The sequence below is a fragment of the Zophobas morio genome, unplaced genomic scaffold (assembly GCF_036711695.1).
Source record: "Zophobas morio isolate AGI-343-1 ecotype UQ-CSIRO unplaced genomic scaffold, CSIRO_AGI_Zmor_V1 ptg000004l, whole genome shotgun sequence".
NCBI lineage: Eukaryota > Metazoa > Arthropoda > Insecta > Coleoptera > Tenebrionidae > Zophobas > Zophobas morio.
In genome coordinates, this window is record NW_026972109.1 from 14499204 (window position 1) to 14523643 (window position 24440).

The 24440-nt window shown below is 33.3% G+C and overlaps 2 protein-coding genes across 3 annotated transcripts in view; one reads left to right on the forward strand and one right to left on the reverse strand.

The window, feature by feature from the left end:
• Positions 1 to 24440, reverse strand: part of LOC135142408 (origin recognition complex subunit 5-like) — a 174918-nt gene that overhangs the window by 84340 nt on the left and 66138 nt on the right. For both annotated transcript variants that reach the window (XM_064074128.1, XM_064074121.1), the window contains exon 2: positions 15612 to 15666. The gene's annotated coding sequence lies outside the window, so the exon portion shown is untranslated. The remainder of the gene's footprint in view (positions 1 to 15611; positions 15667 to 24440) is intronic.
• The window catches only part of LOC135142390 (uncharacterized), a 105126-nt gene that overhangs the window by 69884 nt on the left and 10802 nt on the right, over positions 1 to 24440 (forward strand). Inside the window, exons 2-4 of the mRNA XM_064074103.1 lie at positions 227 to 415; positions 16597 to 16733; positions 18688 to 18967. Of these exons, the coding sequence (XP_063930173.1) occupies positions 227 to 415; positions 16597 to 16733; positions 18688 to 18967 (606 nt within the window). The remainder of the gene's footprint in view (positions 1 to 226; positions 416 to 16596; positions 16734 to 18687; positions 18968 to 24440) is intronic.

Consider the following 24440-nt stretch of genomic DNA (forward strand, 5'->3'; position numbering starts at 1 on the left):
ATAAGCCGCCTCATCAATCACGCTCCAGAAACCGTGCGGTAGTCGCTTGATATGCAAAACACCTCGTCTTAAATCCACAATAGCGACAAGTTTCGAGTGCACGAGTTGGTAATCTCTGGTACGTTGTAATATCGCACCATCATCACGGCCGTGGGGTTCGATAGGAACGAGGCAGTTGTGTTTCGGCTTTAATGTTTCTCTGGATTAATCACGGCCATTGTTCCAGGGCTGCGCTGGCAAATGACGAGCTACGCTACGTCACTGCTCCTTCTGCTGGCTCTGGCCGAGGCCGGCGCCCCCAAATGCAAACTGTGGGAATTCGCATGCAACAACGGCCGATGCATCCCCCTTAATAGGTTCTGTAACATCGTTGACGATTGTGGAGACTCGTCTGACGAACCGAGATACTGCACACGTGAGTATTATAAAACTAGCGGGGTGACCACCGGTCACCTAACACGCTACTTATACATCAATCAAAGAAATTAATGCACGATCTTTACAAAAATCATTTTATGCACATAACTCGTTTGTTACAGATGATAAAAAACACAAATTAATCACTATCCTTGATACTTTCTTGCAATATTTCTTATTTTACTATATTGTGGGTTGAATAATCTTGAAATTGCAGCGCGTACAAATGGCCTCTAATTACATCACAAACAAAAGTCTGACGTCAAAATTAAAACAGTCTGTAAAATTGTGGGCCCTCAATTTTTTTCGCCTGTGAAACCCAGCAATAATACCTTTCATGATTCTTTAAGATGACATCATTAAAGTGGGATTTATCAACTTGCTGTTGACGTTGAAGATCAGTTGCAGTTGCTGTTCCCGATAACATTGCTTCTATAGCTGAAAATTGTCATTTATAAACTCCGTTGTCGTTGATATTAACTTTGATGTTCAACCTTAGCCTTTTAAAGGGGTTGTAGAAGAAAAGTGAAGGATTTAAGTTGATTACTACAAAAATTTACCACTTTAGACATGTTTACAGTCAAAATATAAGCCCCGCCCACCCGCCCTATCTCAATTGTGATGACTTTTTTTTTAATCGTCGAGAGCCACAGGGGCGGAATTTAATTGCAAAATCCTTAGTATTTCTCAACAAGAAATTATCACGTAAGAGATGTTTTTGAGTATTGTGTTATTCAAAGAATACAATGTATACAGCCTCTTATTGAAAGGTACGTACAAAATAAAATCGGCAATTCGTCTCCAAGCATGGGTGCTAAAAGTTAAAAGTGTTCTCCTTTTAGAGATAAAAATTATTAAAATTTATGTCGAAATTCGTTGTACGCCTCTGATAAAAAGATCATCTTTCGTTTCTATAGCAACATTTAATCTTGACAAAAGTTTTATTGTTACAGTTGCTAGGATTTACTAAAAAAAAATTAATTTTACCTATTTATCCTTCAGTAGCGTCTAAAAAGATTGGATAAGGGTTAATTTTCCCCTTAAAATTTTGATAAGACAAAATAAGTTTTCCCGACTTCTTAGACTTGGCGAATAACTGTCCATTTTGTTGTACGTACCTTTCAATAACACCCTGTATTAAGAAAAAATTAAAGCCAAAGATTAAGCCCCACCCATTCCTGCCCTGATCCAAATAGTAATGAAGATTTCATTCGTTGGCAGACCTAGGGGCGGAGCCTAATTGCAAAATCCATATTTCCTTACAAAAATTTACCATTTGGTGGGTGGGTGGGGTCAATACTTCGCCTTTTTTTCTTAATGTACATAGTACAACACGATACTCAAAAACATGTTTCTAATTTTTTGTAAAGAAACAAGTATTTTGCAGTTAAGTTCTGCCCCCTTGATTAACGGCGAATAGAAAAAAATCATCACAATTGAGATAGGGCGGATGGGTGGGTTTACATTTTGTCTTCTTTTCACAACATGAAACTTAAAACATGTCTAAAACGGAAAATTTGTGTAAGGAAATTCGATTTGGCAATTAGGCTCCGCCCCATAATATCAACAGCCATATCGGAATATTCTAGTGAGAAGCTTCGTGCAGGTGGAGTATTAATTGCATTCAATAAAAAGTTTAAATGTGTCAGTGCTTATCTTACTCAAAAGGTAGAAAGTGTTTTTGTAAAGATAAATTTCAATAATTATAATTTAATTGTGGGTGGAGTTTATATTCCTCCATCATCAGATGTTAGTACCTATCAAAATAATCATTGCTCTGATTTAGAAAAAAATTTTCAATTGTTTCCGGATTTTGATTATTTAATTGCTGGTGATTTCAATCTTCCACATATAACTTGGGAAGATAACATGGTAGAATTCGTATCAATGAATTATCCTCATGACCAGTATCAAATTATTAATGATACTTACTCTTTTTTGAATCTTAAACAGGTCAATACTATTCCTAACAACAGAAATGTTTTTCTAGATCTTGTTTTTACTAATATATTTAATCTGCAAGTTACAACTGCCGTTGATCAGATTTTTGGCGAAAGTTTTCCTCACATTCCATATTCTTGGTTCGTTAGTTGTTTTCCTATATCTGAAACTGTTAAATCAGAGAGTCAAATATTTGATTTTCAGAATGGTAATTATTATATCTTGCGTCGATTGATTGGGATTTTGCGTTCTCTGGTGTCGATTTGAATGAAAAGGTTACAACATTTTATAATTTCCTCTATGTAGGGATGGATGAATTCATTCCCAAAAAAACTGTTAACCATAATTGTTCGTCTTACCCTCAATGGTTTAATAAAGATTTAATTGAATTGTGTAAAAAGAAAAAAGTTTATCATTGTCGTTTTAAAAAGTCAAGTAATTTTGAAGACTAGGCACCTATCTTTTAAATATTTAAGATCTCAGTGCAAAGATGTCAGTAATAAACTGTATACTTCTTATATTAATAATGTCAACAATAGTTTATCAGATAATCCGAAATATTTCTGGAAATACATTAATAATAAAAGAAAAGTCGGTGGGGTATCGAATGAAATGACTTTTAATCAAGATATTGCTCAAGGTGGTTCTGAAATTTTTGAATTATTTGCCAGTTTCTTTTCGTCAGTTTTTGTGGATGATGACAATAACCCTCTTTTTTATGATACTATAGATCATTCAGTAATGGTTAATGACTCAGGTCTAAAAGTTAGTGTCTCTGATATTTTTGAATGTATTTCTCATCTTAAACCTTCGAATTCTTTTGGTCCAGATGGTGTTCCAAATAATGTTTTGAAACAGTGTATTTTTACAATAACACAACCGTTATTTTTATTATTTAAAACATCTTTAGAAGAAGGAGCTTTTCCCTCTTTTTGGAAAAGTAGTTTTGTTGAAACTTATAGGGGGTTGAGCATTCAATCTTCGATACCAAAAATTTTAGGTTGTATTGTATCCAAACAATTACAATGGGTCTCTTCTAGCATTATTTCAAATAAACAACATGGATTTATTAAAAGCAGATCTACTTTAACGAATTTAATAGAATATTCCTGCTACCTTAACGAAGCCTTTGCTCAAAAATTACAAGTTGACGCAGTATATATGGATTTTTCAAAGGCATTTGACAAAGTGAGTCATAGAATCTTAACATATAAATTAAATAACATGGGATTTGCTCCTAGCACTATTAATTGGTCGGCGTCATTTTTAGTGGACAGATCGCAACAAGTAAGGATTGGTTCTTACTTATTTTGTATCATCTGGTGTCCCTCAAGGGTCGCATTGTGGACCTATTTTGTTTATTTGTTTATTAATGATTTAATTTCTCGTTTTCGTTTTTTAGAATCTTTGTTATTTGCCGATGACTTGAAATTGTTTAAAACTATTAGTTCCTTAATTGATGCGTTGGAGTTGCAATATGATCTGAATATTTTATTTGACTGGACCATCAATAATTTATTACCTCTAAATATTGATAAATGCTATGTTATTTCTTTTCTTAATATTTCATCGAAAGTTAACTTTAATTATCATCTGGGTAAATCTGTGTTTGTTCCTGTTAGTGAAATCAAGGATTTGAGTGTTATCTTCGATTCAAAACTTACTTTTAAAAGCCATTATAACCGCGTATGTAATAAAGCTAACAGCATGTTAGGTCTAATCTGGAGACACTGTCAACGTTTTTCTGTGGGAACTCTTAAAATTCTGTTTACTTCTTTGGTGCTCTCAGCTAACGTACTGTTCACCTGCATGGCATCCATATTTTAAAATTGACATTGCATTTTTGGAATCAGTACAGGAAAAATTTCTAAGATTGCTTGAATTCAAACTCAACCGTCCTCATGTCAGAGGTGATTATTCCTGGATAAGAAATCAATTTAATTTGCAATCTCTGGAATGTTATCGAAAATTTTCAGACATTTGTTTCCTTCATGGTCTTGTGAATGGTGACATTAATAACGCAAAGTTGCTAGTAAAAATGACATTTTTAGTATACCCTAAGAATATACGTATAACACGGAGTAGGACAACGTTTAGAATTTCAACTTCTTCGACGCTGTTGGCACAGAATCATCCTATTTTACGTATGATGGCTTTATCAAATTTTCTTGTCGACACTTACAATTTAAATTTATTTGGTAACAACAAGTGCAGATTCAAAAGCAAACTGAAGGCCATATTAATGTCTTGATGCTAGAAGAATGATTTATTTCTTTATTTTGTATTTTTTTATTTAATTATAATCATTATTTAAATATTAGTAATATTCCCTATTCAGGTATAGTTAAGTGATAATTAATTTACTTTTGTTTGTTTTCGAAATTGGTGTTAGGTATCTTTGTTATAATGTTTAAGTTTTTCCACTGTGTTAGTATATTGACATGTTCTATTTTGTAAAAGGGTTTTCCTGTTTATTAATAAATTAAATAAAATAAAATATTTCCTTGCAAAAATGTACCATTTTAACCATGTTCTAGGTCTCTTGTTGTGAAAAGATGGCTATGTATATTAAGAAAAAAAAAGGTCAAATATAAGCCCCGCCCACCCGCCCTATCTTAATTCTGATGATTTTTTTTTATTCTTCGTAAACCGAGGGACGGAGCTTAATTGTAAAATCGTTATTTTTCTACGAGGAATTACCATGTGAAATATGTTCTTAAGTAATCGTATTATACAAAGAAAACTAAATGTATTAATTAAAAAAGAAAACCAAAATAGAAGCCCGACCCATCCATTTCGATCTCAATCGTGATGAATTTTTCATTCGTTGTTAGACCGAGGGGCGGAGCGTAATTCCAAAATCGATATTTCCCTATACAAACTTACCGTTTTAAACATGTTTTAAGTTTCTTGTTGTGAAAAGATGACTACACATATTAAGAAAAAACAGCAAAATGTAATCCTTGCCCATCCGCTCTGTCTCAATTGTGGTCATTTTTTATTTCGTGAGCCAAAGGGGCGGAACTTGATTGCAAAATCCTTATTTCTCTACAAGGAATAAAAACATATTTTTGAGTATCGTGTTGTTCAAAGAATACTATGTATATTAAGAAAAAAACAAGCCAAAAATTAAGTCCCACCCATATCCATTCCAAGCTCAATTGTGATCAATGTTTCATTCGTTGTCAGACCGAGGGGCGGGGCCTAATTGCAAAATCGATACTTTCCTACAAAAATTTACCATTTTAAATAAGTTTATTAATAAAAAAGGGCAAAATGCAAGCCCTTTTAGTTATAATACGTAATCTGTTTTTGAGACGAATAGCAATCAATCTTGTTGATTTAAACGTCGAGAACTATCGTTAACAATGCATAAATACTAACAGAAAGCTACAGTGTATAAAATGACGGCAGCTATTTAAAATATGAGGGTTATGACAGTCGAGGAAGTCAAAGAAGTGTTAAAGGGTAGGGTCAATGGCACTCTCTCGTCACGGCCTACCCCGTAGGGAAATCGGTGTGATGATAAATATATGAACACTATACAGGGTGTCACTAAGCGCCGTTATGCCTTAAAACAGAACACTCTAAATAGTTAATAATAATTTCAAAGCATAGTCCTCATAGAACCGTACAACTTTGATCTACTATTCGTCATTTGTGAAACAAACTATCTTAGAGAAGTACTAAGTACTTTTTTAAGCAAATGCGACTTCCATACAATCTTTCATTCCCTATTTTACCTCCTTAGGGGTGCAAAAAAATACCAAAAGAACGCAGAAACAAATAAATATTAATTTCGAATCATAAGCCTACATGTTCAATTTCATGTTTATTGTTTCGAAAATTATGCGAATTACAAATTTTCATCCTCTATTTGACCCCTTCAGGTGTAGAATTTCCAAAAACGTTGGAACAGGTACGTATTTAATTTCTAACTAGAAGCCTAAATATTAAATTTCAAGCTTTTACTTTGAAAACGAATAACAGAGGGAATATTAAGAATTTCATCCCCTATTTTAAATGAGGAATTTCCAAAAATCCGGTCTTATTCCTTGTGTATTTCATAACGGAAACCTCTGTGAAAATTTCACCTTAAAATTCAACCCACAAAGTTTTTCACAATAGACTTTTCAACACTTAACATTGCTGAAGCTATAAGTCTTCTTGGTCATATGGTATTCCGCAAAAATGTCTTCATTCTGTTCAAATTTGAAAAAAAACCGTTTGTTTTCCACAGTTGTTGTAATGTAAACAAAATATTTAATAGTTTAACACACTTCGACAAAATTTCCGTAAACCGGAAAATCACAAAATATATAAAATGCAAACAAAAGAACGCATTTTTCTCACTACATCCACATAATTTATACATGCCTACGCGGAAATACCACTTAACATTTTTTTTAGTGATTTATAAATCCCGATTTTCACTTTCGGCAAAAACCAGCCACTGTGTATAAGTTCTAATCGTTTCTAAAAATTTAACTTATTTTCAGCTTTGCGACGTAATATTTCTTGAATTAATGATGAACTCCCGAGTTGTCGTGTTACCGCACGCAATTCGTTTACCTTAGTTAGAACGTGGTCATTGACCACGTTGCTTCTTATGGGGTTAAATTTGACTGTCTGTTTTAAGCGAATTTTGCTATAAATTTATTTCACTACAACTCAAAGAAAATGTCTACGTATAATACACTGCGTGGGGTCAATATTTAAATTGACCCAAGCAACCGCCAATGAGAATTATTGTCTTGATGTTGAATCTTTTCTGCATGTCATGATACAATACATACGAATACACAATTGACAAATTTAATTTTTACAAAAAAATACTTTACAGTTTTTATTTTTTGAGGGGTTATTTTTTGGGGGATCATTGACGAATTGACCTCATAGGCGAGCCGCCAGTGCACTTAAGAACAAACGTTTGAAATAAAATTTAATAAAAAAATTGTTGTTAGCCTTCTTTAACTAAAGCTCTATGGGAATTTTGTTATAAATTTATTTCACTCCAACTGAAAGGAAATGTCTACGCGTAATATTCTGCGTGGGGTTAATTTTTAAATTGACCCAAGGAACCGCGAATGAGAATTATTGTCTTGATGTTGAATTTTTTGTTCAAGTCATGGTACAATACATTCGAAAACACAACTGACAAATTTAATTTTTATAAATGAGCCGCTACTGTCCTTGAAGACAAATGTTTGAAATAAAATTTAATAAACAATTTTTTGTCAGCCTTTTTTAACTAATGTTCTGTTCTTCAAATTCATTGTAGATCGTAAAATTGGATTGTAGTTTTTACCATTTAAGACAACGAATTATTAAAATTAAATACACTTAGGAACAATCTATAAGAAATTAATAGAGCGTAAATAATCGAAAAATCCATTTACAGCACGTGTTGATGGATTTCTTAATTTTATGCTAAAGGACTCCGCGCTGCTGTTTGTTCCTGTCTTACGATCTTTAATCGTATTATAAAATCAGCTAAATTTCCGGATATTTAAAAGCAAGCTTAGGCGTATCCTGTTTTCATAAAACAGGGAAATTAAAATTTCGTTTCTGCACCTTTGCCAAGATTTTTGAAAAAGGTTTTAATTAAGCACACTTTATTAAAAGTTGAAAGCAAAGATTCCAGTATGGGATCATGTAAAAAAAAAAATCAATATTATAACTTAGGATGTAATGGAATCCCAACTGCCAAAAACATTCTAATAATGAAATTATAGCTCGGAGACAATTATTTCAATTCAGGCGCCTGCAGGGATTCTATCTTGGTCTTACATTTTTGCTCCTATTTACTAGTGATATTGCAGTGTCATAAACTACTCCCGACTGTCGTTTCTTTTTGTCTACCTAATACCAGACTTCATGCTACAGTTAATTAATCATTCATTAAAAAAACAAATCAATAAGATTACTTACAAAATTAATTATTTGTACATTCGAATGCCCAAAAACCCTCCTCTAGTTACGTCAGTGATTGCAAATTAATTAACAGCAGCCCTTAACATCAAGCCCATTAAAATGTTGTTTGCATTTATGTTCTCATTTTGAGAATACCAGAATCGTTTCAAAACCAGTGCCACATTACCGATGCTCCACATAACAAAAAAGCTAACACAAGTAATTGCGAAAGCAAGCACATAAATACATAAACCAATTAAACGAGCCCGCGGTGTGCACCAGTTGAATCCAACTTTTAACCACGCCTATGTGACAACTACCCCATCGCTCACTGTCGTCACGTAAACGTCATAAACGTCACCTGTCCGTCCATAAACAATCAAAACGAATATTATCAAAAAATCGACTATAAATCAACGTGATTTTATTAAAATGACGTCATTAACTTTTCGCAAGGATAAATGCAAAAATTTTGTTAATGTAGTCACAATTTCGACGCTGCGTAATTTCTGAGATAAACCGTAAAATTTGTGGCCAAAGTTATTTTTACTCTTTTGTTAAGTAAGTTAAAATTAGGGGTGAATTAATTAAAGCGTATCAATGGTAAAGGCGTATGTTGGTCGCCCATTTAAAATAATACAGCTGCTATAAATTCGGGTTAACGTTTTACTATTTTCACGATAATAAAAAACGTGCCAAACATGCGCAGGCCACTGATAATTTTATTTTCAATGTCGTAGAGTGATCTCTGGAGTGCCAGCAGGGTTGAATTAGAAGCCTCCTATTTCACTTGTTTATTAATGACTTTAAATGTAACAAAATCTATCGGTATAGACAAATAATAATTGAGTCCTTCAAAACTTAGCCCTATTATTCGTCACAAACTTTGTTAATTGCCAACCTAACAAGACTAAAGTATGTTAGCGAAATTCCACTAACTTGATAATTATCAGACAACACAAATTCCATATTTTGATGCACAAAAACACCTAATAATATTAATATATTTCGAAAATTCCTCACAACACAACTATGCACGGTTCTCCCAATCAATCTATGAAACTCAATAACCCAATAATATTACCACAACTCTGGTATTCTCCACTAATTGATCTAACTGATAACATCTGACCCCAGTCGGCAATATAGTCCCCTATATAATTAAACACCGAATAAATTCTCACAAAAACACAACCTCTACTTGAAAATTCCAGCAACGAACACGACATTCTCTCGTACTGAAAACAAGCCGAAAAACCCCTACACGTCTTGTTTTTCTTCCAGCACACGTGTTCCTTGGACACACAATAGCGTCAAATGTTGCCGTTACTCTTTCCTCCGGCTTTTTATGAGAAAGTGCACTTCTGCCCTGTTATGTACGTCCGGAACCATATCGGAATTTAAATGGCAGTCCTGCGGCGTGTAATGAAAAAAGTTACGGAACAGCCGCTTTATGCCTCGTTTATATTCAGCAGGAATTTAAGTGCATGCCACCGCGAATAAAACGTTTAGAATCAATTCGAGAACACAGCGAGTGGGCTGTTGGGTGGGTCGCGAAGAAACACCGAGTGTACGCAGATTGGTGGAGGCGCCGGGCGACCAGAAAAAATATTGTGCAAAAAAAATAGAGTTAGTTAAATTTCGGACTTTTGATATAGGCATTGGTTTTTGAGATCTATCAATATCGCAATTTATCACGATAATATAAGTGACAGCAACATCCTAAGAATTTAAAACAGAAAGTTGGGTGAACTCCCTCCTTTTGTCGCAGATCCCGCAAAAAATAAAAAGTTTGTGTGAAAGTTCCAAATGTTCCAATAAAAAAAGCTTCCTTTGTTTTCGCGAGGTTGTATGCAGTCTAACTTTTTTCATACGCTTGTATCGGTTTACTGATTGAGCATTCCGATAGTTAGCCACAAGCTAACAACCTGATTCAACAGGTGGTGGATCTTTAATTAAAAATAGCTTTAATTACGGCATCAGTTCTAGAGATCAAATTTACAATTTCAGTGCCAACGAAAATATACCATTCCAAAATTTTATGACGTCATGAGTAAATTTACTTAAATGCTACAATGTCTCAAAAATAATATTGAAGGGATACAAATGAAATCGTAATTTTGTACAGGAACATAAAAAGATAGCTAAAGTATGAAAATCTTAAGATGGCCTTAAAATCTCCAAGTATTCGGTTCGATACTTTCAGTGATGATGCCATATAATAGTATAATAATTAGACATACGTCAAAATAAAAAAAAAAACGACAATCTTCGCTTGTTTTAGTTTCTGCTCGGGACGTAAAACGTAATTGGTCTGCTTAACCATGTTTTGTAAGTATATATAGTATAACCTCCACAATCCGAACCCACGATTATCCGAACATCCAGTAATCCGAACAAAGGCTAGTTGAAGTAGATATCTCTCTAATCCAAACAAAAACTCTGCAACTGAACTTGAAAACATGCACCTACTTTTTTGAAATTTTTAAAAATTGTGATATTTCAATGCACTGAATTAATTATCTAGTTCTGGAAAAAAGGTTAAAGTTATTATTATGCAAATGCATATTTACTTTGACTTCCAATGTCACTGTTAATTATATCGAAGAAATGAAGCCGGAAGTGACTTCTGCGCCCCGAAATCTACAAGAATTATTTTTTAAATTTGGAAAATCGTCGAAAATGGGTCGAAATTTGCTAGTACTTGCTAAATAACCTACCCTCTAAGAAAATAAAAGGCGGGTGGGCCAGACTAGTATTTGCCATTTTGGAAAATGACCTACGTACTAACACCGCCCACCCACCCTTTATTTTCTTTGAAGAGCGGGTCATCTGCCAAAATCAGTCTTATTTTAACAAGCATTAACCCCGCCCACCCACCCTTGCTTTCTTAGAGGATGTCATTTGCAAAAATCAGTCTCATACTTGCGAAGATAAGACTGATTTTGGCAGATGACCTTTTCTTTATTTTCTTAGAAGAGTAGGTCATTGGCCAAAATCAGTCTTATCGTAGTGAGTACTACTAGATTTTTCAATTTTTCGATTTTTCAACTTTCGAATTTTGATTTCTCTGGGCAACTGAAAAAAACTTTCGATTTTTTTATTTTACAATTTTGGCAGTTTTCCGATTTCTCAATTATTTGATTTTTAAATTTAAATTGTTTCTAATTTTAAATTTTTGGATTTTTCGATTTTTCAAAATTTCGGTTCGAATAATTTGTTCTTTTTAGTTAAAAAATCGAATAATGACAAATCGTGAAAAGAAAAAATTTTATCTTGAGAACTTGAAAAATTAAAAATCAAAAAATTAAAAAATTGTAAAGTTAAAACTTGAAAAATCAAATGATTGGAATTAAAAAGTGGAAAATTGTCAAACAAATTATCAAATGAAACATGCAAAAGTTGAAAAATCTAAAAACTAAAAAAAATGAAAACTGGAATATCGAATTCGATTTTATAAGATCTTTTCGATATTTCAGTTTTTGATTTTCCGATTATACAGTTGTACAATTTTCCGATTTCTCATTTATTCGATTTTTCAATGTCATTTTTTGATTTTCAATTTTTTCTATTTTTAGCACCCACCCACCAAGCCTTTATTTTCTTAGAAGAATAAGTCATCTGCCAAAATCAGTCTTATCTTGGCAAGTACTAGCCCCCGCCCACCCTCCCTTATTTTCTTAGAGAGTATGTCATTTGCCAATATCAGTCTCATCTTGACAAGTACTAGCCCCGCCCACCCACCCTTTATTTTCTTAGAAGAGTGGGTCATCTGCCAAAATCAGTCTTATCTGGACAAGTACTTGCCCCGCCCACCCACCCTTATTTTTTGAAGAATATGTCATTTGCAAAAATCAGTGTCATACTTGCCAAGATACGATTGATTTTGCCAGATGACCTACTCTTCTAAGAAAAGAAAGGGTTGGTGGGCGCGGCTAGTACCTTATCTTAGAAGAGTAGGTCATTGGCCAAAATGACTCTTATTTTGGGAAATACGAGCCTGGCCCACCCGCCTTTTATTTTCTTAGAGGGTAGGTTATTTGGCAAGTGCTAGCCCCGCCCACCCGCCTTTTATTTTCTTAAGAAAGTAGATCATTTGCCAAAATCAGTCTTATCGTAGTGAGTACTACTAGATTTTTCAGTTTTTCGATTTTTCAATTTCTCGCTTTTTAAATTTTCAATTTTTTGATCTGTCTTTCTATTTTTGATTTCTCTGGGCAACTGAAAATAACTTTCGATTTTTTTATTTTACAATTTTGGCAGTTTTCCGATTTCTCAATTATTTGATTTTTAAAAATATCGAGAAAATATGTAGATGTGTATTTTTTTTAATTTTCGATTTTTGATTTTTTGTCACCGAGTTCTTGGAAGGGAGTAAAAAGTAATTTTTATCCGCGATTTGCCATGTTTACCGTAACTTTAAAACTTCTGAAAATTTTGTTTTGTAATTTTCAGTTTTTGGATTTTTCGATTTTTGAAAATTTCGGTTCGAATAATTTGTTCTTTTCAGTTAAAAAATCGAATAATGACAAATCGTGTAAAGAAAAAATTTTATCTTGAGAACTTGAAAAATTAAAAATCCAAAAATTAAAAAATTGTAAAGTTAAAACTTGAAAAATCAAAAGATTGGAATTAAAAAGTGGAAAATTGTCAAACAAATTATCACAAATGAAATATTCAAAAGTTGAAAAATCTAAAAACTAAAAAAAAATAAAAACTGGAATTTCGATTTCGATTTCATAAGATTTGCTTTGTTTTCTTAAGAGAGTAGATCATTTGCCAAAATCAATCTTATCGTAGTGAGTACTACTAGATTTTTCAGTTTTTTGATTTTTCAACTTTCGAATTTTTCAATTTCTCGCTTTTTAAATTTTCAATTTTTTATCTTGGCAAGTACTAGCTCCCCGCCCACCCTCCCTTATTTTCTTAGAGAGTATGTCATTTGCCAAAATAAGTCTCATCTAGACAAGTACTAGCCCCGCCCACCCACCATTTATTTTCTTAGAAGAGTGGGTCATCTGCCAAAATCAGTCTTATCTTGACAAGTACTTGCCCCGCCCACCTACCCTTATTTTTTAAAGAATAGTAGCTTTTCTTAGAAGAGTAGGTCATTGGCCAAAATGACTCTTATTTAGGGAAATACGAGCCTGGCCCACCCGCCTTTTATTTTCTTAGAGGGTAGGTTATTTGGTAAGTGCTAGCCCCGCCCACCCGTCCTTTGTTTTCTTAAGAGAATAGATCATTTGCCAAAATCAGTCTTATCGTTGTGAGAACTACTTGATTTTTCAGTTTTTTGATTTTTCGACTTTCGAATTTTTCAATTTCTCGCTTTTTAAATTTTCAATTTTTTGATCTGTCTTTCGATTTTTGATTTCTCTGGGCAACTGAAAAAAACTTTCGATTTTTTAATTTTACAATTTTGGCAGTTTTCCGATTTCTCAATTATTTGATTTTTAAAAATATCGAGAAAATAGATGTTTATTTTTTTTAATTTTCGATTTTTGATTTTTTGTTACCGAGTTCTTGAGAGGGAGTAAAAATAATTTTGATCAGAGATTTACCATGTTTACCGTAACTTTAAAACATTTGAAAATTTTGTTTTATAATTTTCGATTTTTCAAAATTTCGGTTCGAATAAATTTGTTCTTCTTAGTTAAAAAATCGAAAAATGACAAATCGTGAAAAGGAAAAATTTTAACTTGAGAACTTGAAAAATTAAAAATCAAAAAATTAAAAACTTGTAAAGTTAAAACTTGAAAAATCAAAAGATTGGAATTAAAAAGTGGAAAATTGTCAAACAAATTATCAAATGAAACATGCAAAAGTTGAAAAATCTAAAAACTAAAAAAAATGAAAACTGGAATTTCGAATTCGATTTTATGAAATTTGTTTTTTTTTAATTTTTCGATATTTCAGTTTTTGATTTTTCGATTATACAGTTGTACAATTTTCCGATTTCTCATTTATCCGATTTTTCAATGTCAATTTTTGATTTTTATTTTTTTTTATTTTTAGCAAGTGCTAACCCCACCCACCCAGCCTTTATTTTCTCAGAAGAATAAGTCATCTGCCAAAATCAGTCTTATCTTGGCAAGTACTAGCCCCCCGCCCACCCTGCCTTATTTTCTTAGAGAGTATGTCATTTGCCAATATCACTCTTTACAAGTACTAGCCCCGCCCACCCACCCCTTATTTTCTTAGAAGAGTGGGTCATCTGCCAAAATCAGTCTTATCTTGACAAGTACTTGCCCCGCCCACCCACCCTTATTTTTTAAAGAATATGTCATTCGCAAAAATAAGTGTCATACTTGCCAAGATAAGATTGATTTTGGAAGATGACCTACTCTTCTAAGAAAATAAAGGGTGGGTGGGCGGGAATAGTACCTTTTCTTAGAAGAGAGTCATTTGTCAAAATGACTCTTATTTTGGAAAATACTAGCCTGGCCCACCCGCCTTTTATTTTCTTAGGGGGTAGGTTATTTGGCAAGTAGGTACTACCATGGTGAAAAATTTCATTCTTGAAAAAGTTGTCTAAAAATTCTAAAAAAATTCAGAGATGTATATATATCCCGACGTGCTATATAGCATGTTTATGGTAACGGAGCAATATTTCCGGAAAATTCGGTGTGAAATTTAATTTTTTTGAAATTTTTAAAATTGCGATATTTCAATGGACGATTCTGGAAAAACGGTTTGAGTTAACGAAGAAATGAAGTCAGAAGTGACTTCTGCGGCCCAAAATCTACATGAAAGTATTTAGTTAAATTTCGAAAATTGTCGAGAATGGGTCGAAATTTGCACAAGGGGGGTAATATGAATACATTATGGGAAATTTCATTTTTGAAAAATTCATCTAAAAATTTTGATTAAATTCAGAGATATAGATCCCGACGTGTTATAGTCACTGAGTAATATTTTTTTCGAATGTATCTATTCTCCAAGGTTGGTTAAGAATACTTTATTTCTGTTTAATAAAATTAAGGTTTATTTCTTGAAATTTGTTTTCAGCAGTGTATGAAGTTGTTATTCAATTCCCTTTCAGTTTTTTGGGAAATTCGCAGATCCGAACAAATTGCTATTCCGAACACACCTTTCCCCAATTATTTCGGATTATCGAGGTTATACTGTACTAGAATGTTAGGTAAAACAGAGCGTATGTTTGCCAATATAAATTCACGTTACTTAACGAAGCAGAAACAGTGAAGTTACGTAGAGAACAAATCGCCCTACATTTGTAAGCTTTCTAATTTAAATGAAAAATAACAAACTGCTTTTTGTGTCAATTTAGTCTCGACAAAACAAAACACAATGTAAAAAAGAAAAAATGCAATTACACTTACCCGGCTCAAATAAGCCTCCTCAACAGATCGTGTCAAACACAGCTCAGTAAAAAATCTGCAACAAGAACGAGATTAATTAAAACTCATTCGCAGCACAAGCTTTAAAAATTCATTCATTAATCAGATTGTTTATTTGCACCGTCTTCGTCTGCAATACAAGCGAACTTAAGATCAATCGGGCTTTTACAAAAACGAATCTGAATAGTTGATTAAATTTTCTATTGAAGACGAAAATGCCAAGTCTTTATTAATCCACTCAAGTTGAAGGAAATTCCGAAAAACAAAAACGAAATTCCGACTAGTTAACTCTAAAAGCGCAGCAAAATCTGTTCAAAAAAGAACAAGCAGATGCGGACCTCGTAAATTAAACAAAATTAAGAGATAACAAGCACGCGAGTGTAAACGTTTTTATAAAAAATAAATAGAATGTAAACGAGTGTTAGTTACGCCCGTTTAACATTTCTGACGGTTGATAAAGCTCTAAACTGGCATCATATTACGGTTTTTAAGATTAAAAAATGACGTTAGTCCCGTCTTGGATCCTGCTCGCAGCGAGGGGAAATAAAAATAATTGGAACATTACGTTTATCTTGGAAGAGAAGTTTTTCGTTACTGCTAAAAACGCTGATCAATGATTGTTCTTATTTTGACGCTCACGCCACGTGATCACTCCATTTGTTCGGTAAACGGACTATAGGTGTGTGCATCCACCTGAACAAGCGCCACATCAATTAAACGATTATCCATTACCCTGCAAACTTTTCTCGTCTCATTATTAAAGTCTCGCGGGACACCGGAGGCAAACATTATATGAATGGCTAAAAGAGGTGAAGTATCGAATTTATTACCCGGGTCAGGAGCAGAGCCTCTCAGAGCATGATTTATGGCTTTTAAGCGCTCGCGGCCACTTCTTCAAGTTGCGACTTTCCTCGAACACTCAGGAAAACCCCATCTATTCGATCGATGAAGCAAAATGTTTTTTCAGGTTGTAATCGCACCTATTTCGGTGAAGCCGGAAAAACGTACGACTTGGAACTACATCGTCCCAAGGAAGACAAGATACCCTTCATCTGTCATCTGACGTTCACGGCCGGAGGGGGTGAATTCGGCGACCTCGTCCAGGTATGTACCAAACTAGACCTGATTAAAATCCCTAAAGCCGCGCCGGAGTCGCAGGAGTCTAATTAATTTTTCTAGCTTGACGGTTCTTAAATTCCGCAACAAAGTTACGGAAGTCAAGTGCTCATATTAAAGCTCGAGTGAGATTTAATTAAATAATACGTATATGGATGCGCAGGTGTCTGAAAGCTTGGATTAGATTAGGTGGAGCTTTTTAATCGAATCATTTTACAGTGTAGTACCCATAAATTTGATGGCTTTTAATTCGCCTTGTTCAGAATAACGGAATAATATTCGCTGCGAACGTACCATGCACGGGTGGTTCATAATTCAAGGCTGCGTAATTACACACTCGTGTTACACTAGCAGTCGTGTTTAGTTTAGAAACTTATTGCAATGTAAATCTAAAGCTACGATGCATATTAATTTCTAGTGTTCAAATCGTGATGCAAATAGGCGCTCTCGAAAAAGCGAATTGGTGTATGGAGTTACACTCGCCTGGGGCAACGCAGAATTTAGTAGCGAAGTGAAGGGTAAAATGATATGTAAATGGAGCATTCAAAAGACAGATACCGGGCGAAGCGGTGGCTGACGTCACGAAACGGACAATGTCTATAAATCTGTTGAAAATTTTCAACAATTTGAGAAAATACGTTTAACGTGAATTGTACTTCGCCATCCGTTCGACTGCGCCATTCAGCAGACTCTGCTCCGTGCTCTCTAATCAAACGCCAATTTTGAAGAGCTCGCAAGTACGGAAATGGCTTTTGTTTATGGGCAAATGCGATCTCATCAGCTCGGCTGTTCAACTCAAGTTAGCAAATTGGAGCAAATAGTTCGCGTTAATCTTGTTCTTCAAATTCTGCTCGTTATCTCATTGATATCTCTGGAATTGTCATTCATTAATATGCATGAATCCGGCTAAACTTTCGCTATTATATGGCATTACGGGCACCCCTTCCCGCTTAGGTGAAATTTGAGTAATGAGTCTTTATTGCGCTGCTCGCTCAAAAATTAACCGTTTCGGAAGAGATCCATTAATAAAATGAAAAGTTTCACGGACAACTCCCAACTCCCGCTTTTCATTTGCATCGAGATACGGGATATCTTCACAACAGAGGCATCCTTCGGGACGCGCTATCCATTTGTAAAAAAGCGGCGACGGCCACGTTGAAATTCCATCGGACAGACGCGTATTTATCCTGAGATTTTTTGAAGAGGGTTGAAATTTACGCCGGCAGGACATCGCAGACGACGATTTAAATGCACGACGGCGTGTTTTCGACTGCGGCAGCCGAGATTAAAATTCTCCGGAAGCACCGCATTACATACATCCTGCACCGGTCGACCGCAGGCACGCGAATCCTGTTTGTGTCAACTTGCATCCTTGCTCGAAAAATTAAGCCCCGGGTTTGATTTATTTCCTTTTTCGACTCAGAGACGACCTAAATAGAACAAATCAAAAGGTTCTATACCGGCGCGGCGTTGACATCACCTCGAGCTGTCACCGAGACGTTGAAAGCTCCATTGAAAGCGGTTAGCGAAAGATTGACAAAAAAACACCCTCGAGAACTAGAAGTTAAAAAATAATAAAAAGCAACGCGCCGGTATCTTCCTCCAGATATGAATAGGTTTCCTTTGTAGCAGCGTTTGAACGTTTGATGAAATATTAAGGCTTCGAGGTATGTGCCGACGCTGCTTGTCTTCCACGGAGCGTCACCGAACTCCACTCCGACACCAAACACAGACAAAATTACGAAAAGTTATAAAACGAGCGGTTCCGGCTCACTTGCCGCGGAAATTCAAACCGAACATTTGAGCCATCTTAATACGAAAATCGGTGACGCGAAAGCTAAAATAGCCACTTTACAACCACTCGTCTCCGTAATATCACTGCTGTCATTTATCATGTGTTTCACCCTTAAACAGATCCTTAAGTGAGCGAATTCTTTTTCAGCTGACGTTCGACAGTTTTACGTTGGGTCGCTTTGTGTCTTTCACTTCCGACGGTTGTCCAGACGGTGCCTTACAAATCACGGAATCCAGCAGGCCCCAAGTGGGAGGATCCTGGTGCGGGACGTCGTGGGTCCCCGCAATCTACTACAGCGAAACGAAAAGCGTCACAATTTATGTTAATCTTATCCGCCTTGCCAAAGATCAAAATGGTTACAATTTCGATTTTCGTTTGGAGTACAAGTTCCTCCGGAGAAAACTGGCCACTGTTCGATACGGAGGAGGTGCGTTTATTTCGAATAACGAGACTCGACGAGATTATTTGGATGCTTTAGAGTAATAAAGTCCCGGGAAGGGTCAGCTACAAGTTGAGACTATCTTATTGATTATGCAAAAATTGGAAGGCGAGCTCATGCGGAGGCATGAAGCTGGTCGGGAATAATCCTTCGCAAGCTCCAACTGTCTTGATTCGGTATTCACAGACGATGTGGACATTGGCGCCGAAGATAAACATTCCAAAGTACACCTATTTGAATCAAATCCCTTTTCGGAACGGCTGCCAACGTCTCGACTTCGTTGACGCTCTTCTCGTGTGTACACGACTAGAGGACTAATAATTCTTTTCGATTGTTAATCCCGTTCTATCGCTTTAAAACGAGTTCTTGAAGCAAACAACTTTGCGACGTGAACTCTCAAAAACTACTTACTCGAATAGCCCAATATAGGACAAATTGGTATTTGAATAAAAATCCTTCCGCTTTTATCTATTATTTGAAAACTGCTGAAATCAGCTCAGAGCGGAAGGCGACATTAGGGACATTTTAAAAATGCCCTAAAACATCAATTATACACAGACAATTTTAAACAAAAAACTAAATGAAAAATTGTCGAAGGTTATTTCAATCGCCCCTCAAGCACACCTCAACAAATACCGCTTCATTGAAAAATTATAAAAAAAATGTTGCGATTTTTGTTTTCTGATAACCTCTATAAGGTAAAAACCAGTAGCGATAATAACAATGATTTAAATTTTTCAATTGTCATTTTTTTAATTTTTCAACTTTCCGAGTTGCGATTTTTTCGATTTTAATTTTTTTAGGTTCTTCAATCTTTATATTTTACCATTTTTCGATTTAAAATTTTCCGAGTTTTCAATTTTTCATTTTTCATTTTTTCGATTCTTTAATTTTTCATTTCTTCAAATTTTCGATTTGCGACTTTTTGATATGGGTCTTTATTTCCTTTATTTTTATAATTTTTCGATTTTTCAATGTTGCGAATTTTTTCAATTTCAGTTTTTTCAATTTTTCATTTCTTCAATTTCAGCTTCCAGCTTTTGAATGTCTCAATTTTTAGATTTTACGATTTTTCGATTTGCAATTTCACGAGTTTTCAATTTTTAATTTTCCAAATTATAGATTTTACAATTTTACATTTCTTCAATTTTCTATTTGCAATTTTTCGTTTCGGTTATTTTCTTAATTCTTTCAAATTTTCGGTTTTTCAATGTTCTGATTTTCTAATTTTTCTTTTTTTCAATAAGAAATTTTTCAATACTTGGATTTCTCCAATTTTCGATTTGCAGTTCTTCGGTTTTCAATTTATCGAGTTTGCAAATTTTATATTTTTAAATTTTTTGTTTTTTCAATTTCAGATTTTGCATTTTTTCGATTTGAGTTTCTCGAGTTTTCAATTTTTAATTTTTTAACTTTGCGATTTGCAATTTTTCGTTTCCGTTTTTTAATTTCTCTATTTTTTTACTGTTCAATGTTTCGATTTTATAATTTTTTGTTTTTCCAATTTTAATTTATCCAATTTCCCGATTCTTCGATTTTTCAATTTGTGATGTTTTCAATTTTTAATTTTTTTATTTCTTCAATTTTTAGATTTTGCCATTTTTCGATTTAAAATTTCTCGAGCATTCAATTCTTAATTTTTCAATTTTTAGATTCTTTAATTTTTCTTTTCTTCAAATTTTCGATTTTGCAATGTTCCGAAATTTTTCAATTTCAATTTTTCCAATTTTTCGTTTCTTCAATTTACCAATTTGTAATTTTTCAGTTTTTTTTGTTTCTTCAATTTTACGACATGCAATTCTTCGAGTTTTCATTTTAAAATTTTTCAGTTTCTTGATCTTCCAAGTTTTAGAGGTTTAAATTTTTCGATTTTGCAATTTCATCAGTTTTCAATTTTTAATTTTCTAATTTATCGATTTTACAATTTTACATTTCTTCAGTTTTTCGATTTGCAATTTTTCATTTCGATTACTTTGTTAATTCTTTCAAATTTTCGGTGTTTCAATGTTCTGATTTTCTATTTTTTTTTATATATGAAATTTATCAATTTTTGGATTTCTCCAATTTTCGATTTGCTATTCTTCGGTTTTCAATTTCTTGAGTTTGCTACTTTTATATTTTGAAATTTTTTGTTTTTCAATTTTAGATTTTTCAGTTTCTCGTTTTTTAAAATTTTCGTTACTTAATTTTTTTCATTTTGCATTTTTTCGATTTGAGTTCTCTAGTTTTCAATTTTTAATTTTTCAACTTTTCGATTTGCAATTTTTCGTTTACGTTCTTTATTTTCTTTATTTTTTTAGTTACTCGATTTTTCAATGTTTCGATTTTATAACTTTTTGGTTTTTCAATTTTAATTTATTCAATTTTTTGTTTCTTCAATTTTTCGATTTGCGATTTTTTCAATTTTAATTTTTTTCTGTTTCTTCAATTTTTAGATTTTCTCATTTTTCGATTTAAAATTTCCCTACTTTCAGTTCTTAATTTTCCAATTTTTCGATTCTTTAATTTTTCATTTATTCAAATTTTCGATTGCAAGTTTAGGTATCAGTTTTATTTTCTTTATTTAAATATTTTTTCGATTTTTTGATGTTCCGAAATTTTTCAAAATCATTGTTTTCAATTTTTCGTTTCTTCAATTTTACGACATGCAACTTTCGAGTTTTCATGTTTAAATTTTTCAGTTCCTTGGTTTTCCAACATCTGGATGTTTCAATTTTTATATTTTGCAATTTTTCGATTTGCAGTTTCACGAGTTTTTAGTTTTTAATTTTCCAATTTGTCGATTTTTCGTTTCGGTTACTTTCTTAATTTTTTCGTTTTTCAATGTTCTGATCTTCTAATTTTTCTTTTTTTCAATGACTTTTTTCAATTTTTGGATTTCTTCAATTTCTGGATTTTTCAAATTTTCGTTTCTTCAATGTTTGATTTGCCAGGTTTCTTTAAAAATGTAATAATAATCATAATTTAAAAAATTTTTCAATCTTCCAAATTTACGATTTTAGATTTTTTCATTTTTCAATTGGATTTTTTGACTTCTTAATTTATCCAATTTTTCAATTACTCGATATTTAACTTTTCAAATTTTCGAAATTTGGATGGTTTTCGATTTTATAATTTTTGGGTTTTCCAATGTTTGCAATTTTTCGTTTTCCACTTTTTCCATGTTTCAACTTTTTGAATAAAAAAATTAAAAACTTGTAAAATTGTAAAAGTGAAAAATCAAAAATGAAAAAACCAAAAAGTATAATACGAAAAGTTTGAAAAATCTAAAAATTGGAAGTCAAGAACTTGAAAAAAATGAAACGAAAAATTGAAAAATCGAAAGATTAAAAAGTGAAAAATTTAAAAATCGAAAAAGAGCAATATCGAAAAAATGAAATATTGTAAATTCAAAATATTGAAAATGAAAGAAACCAGAAAATCTGATAATTGAGAAATCCAAAAATTGCAAAATTTAAAAAATTAAAAACTGGAAAATCGAAGAATTGAAAAACAAAGAGTGAAAATTTGAAGAATTGAATAAACGAAAAATTACAAAATCGAAAAATTGTGAAATATAATCGAAAAAATGAAAATTAAAAAAACTGGGAAAGTGAAAAATAAAAAACAAATTACATCTTCTGGGAAAATAAGGGGTGGGTGGGCGGGGCTACTACTTGCTAAGATAAGACTGAACAATATGGACGGTCACTAGAATGAATAGGGGATAGGTGGGCGGTGCTACTGCTTGCTAATAAGGTTCTTTAGATAAAAGTTAAACTCAGCCCCGCCCACCTCTTTTCCGTATTTCGCTAACTTATTTTATTTACTGTAAAATGGGAGTTGAATTCTATTTTGACAAGTGGTAGAATCTAAGATTTAAAACTAAGTAAAACGTGGCCCCACCCACCCCTATTTTCTCAGAGGATATGTCATTTGCCGAAATCAGTCTTATCTTACCAAGTACTAGGCCCCGCCCACCCGCCCCTATTTTCTCAGAGGATATGTGATTTGCCAAAATCAGTCTTGTCTTACCAAGTTCTTGCTCCGCCCACCCGCCCTTTATTTTCTCAGAGGGTAATACTTGCTAGTACTTTTGGTAAGATAAGTCTTATTTTGGCAAATGACATATCCTTTGAGAAAATGGGGGCGGATGGGGGGAGTAGTACTTGGTAAGATAAGACTGATTTTGGCAAATCACATATACTCTGGGAAAATAGAGGGCGGGTGGGCGGGGCTAGTACTTGGTAAGAAAAGACTGATTTTGGCAAATCACATATCTTCTGAGAAAATAGAGGGCGGGTGGGCGGGCTAGTACTTGCTAAGATAAGACTTGAAAAATTGAGGCAACGAAAAATTGAAAAATCGAAAATTTAAAAATTGAGAAACTGAAAGATCGAAACATGAAGCTGTAAATCGACAAATTGAGGAAACAAAAACTGAAAAATTTGGAAGTCGAGAAATTGAACAATTGAAGAAATTAACGCTAAAAAAACAAAAAATTATGATGTCAAAAAAAATGGTTGAAAGTAAATAAATTCAGGTTTTTCAAAAAATTATAATGATAATTATATAATTATAATTGAAGTTAAAATTAAAACATGTATGCGATATTAAAGTAAATATGTAAAGAAGCATACTATGCGTTTGTTTCAAGTAAGTTTTCTCATTGCAAAATTTTGTGATGACATCACATTTTTGCAAATATCAATTTGGATAGGTACAGTGTAGCACTAATCATAAGAATACTGTATTGTCAAATTTTCGGGAAATAAAATAAGTCGTTCTTGATTTAATGAATACAATAAACTGTCTCATTCATTAATTTTTTTGAGTCATCTTGTATAAGAAATTCCAAAATTTTCAAAAATTTGGTTGTCTAGGTTGAAAACTTCACACAAAAATTAATTATAGTAAATTTTGGAAATTACGTCATCCCATTGGTGGTGGGGATGATTAGCCCAATTTTGGTTAGCGTTATGCCTTCTGCATGATATTTTTTCATAGACATACAAAACTTGACAACAATCGGATCGTACTTTTGAGGTCATGAAACGTTGCGAAAATATGAAAGTAACAAGTCGGCCGATGGGGTCGATTACTATACTTCCCTAGCTTGCGCTCAAGAAATAAAAATATTATTCATTTCTCCTTCCCCTTTTCAATGATATATCAATTTGTCCTATAAATCTTGAGTATTTTTTTTATAAAACGTAAAAATATGCAATTTTGCTTAAAAATATCAATTTGATTTATCCAGGGTTATTTAAGTAGTCAAAAACGATGATTAATATTTGCGAGAACAGCTATTGAAAGAAACCTTCTCAGGTTTTAAAATCAGCGTATTTCTCCAACCCCTGCCCTTGCCTTTCTGCACGGCCGTTCCTCCATTCACGTATCCCAAACGATTATCTCTTCCGATCGTTTCTTTTTCCCTTGTCGCATAATGAAGTCTTCGCCGTAACACAATAACTTTGTCCAG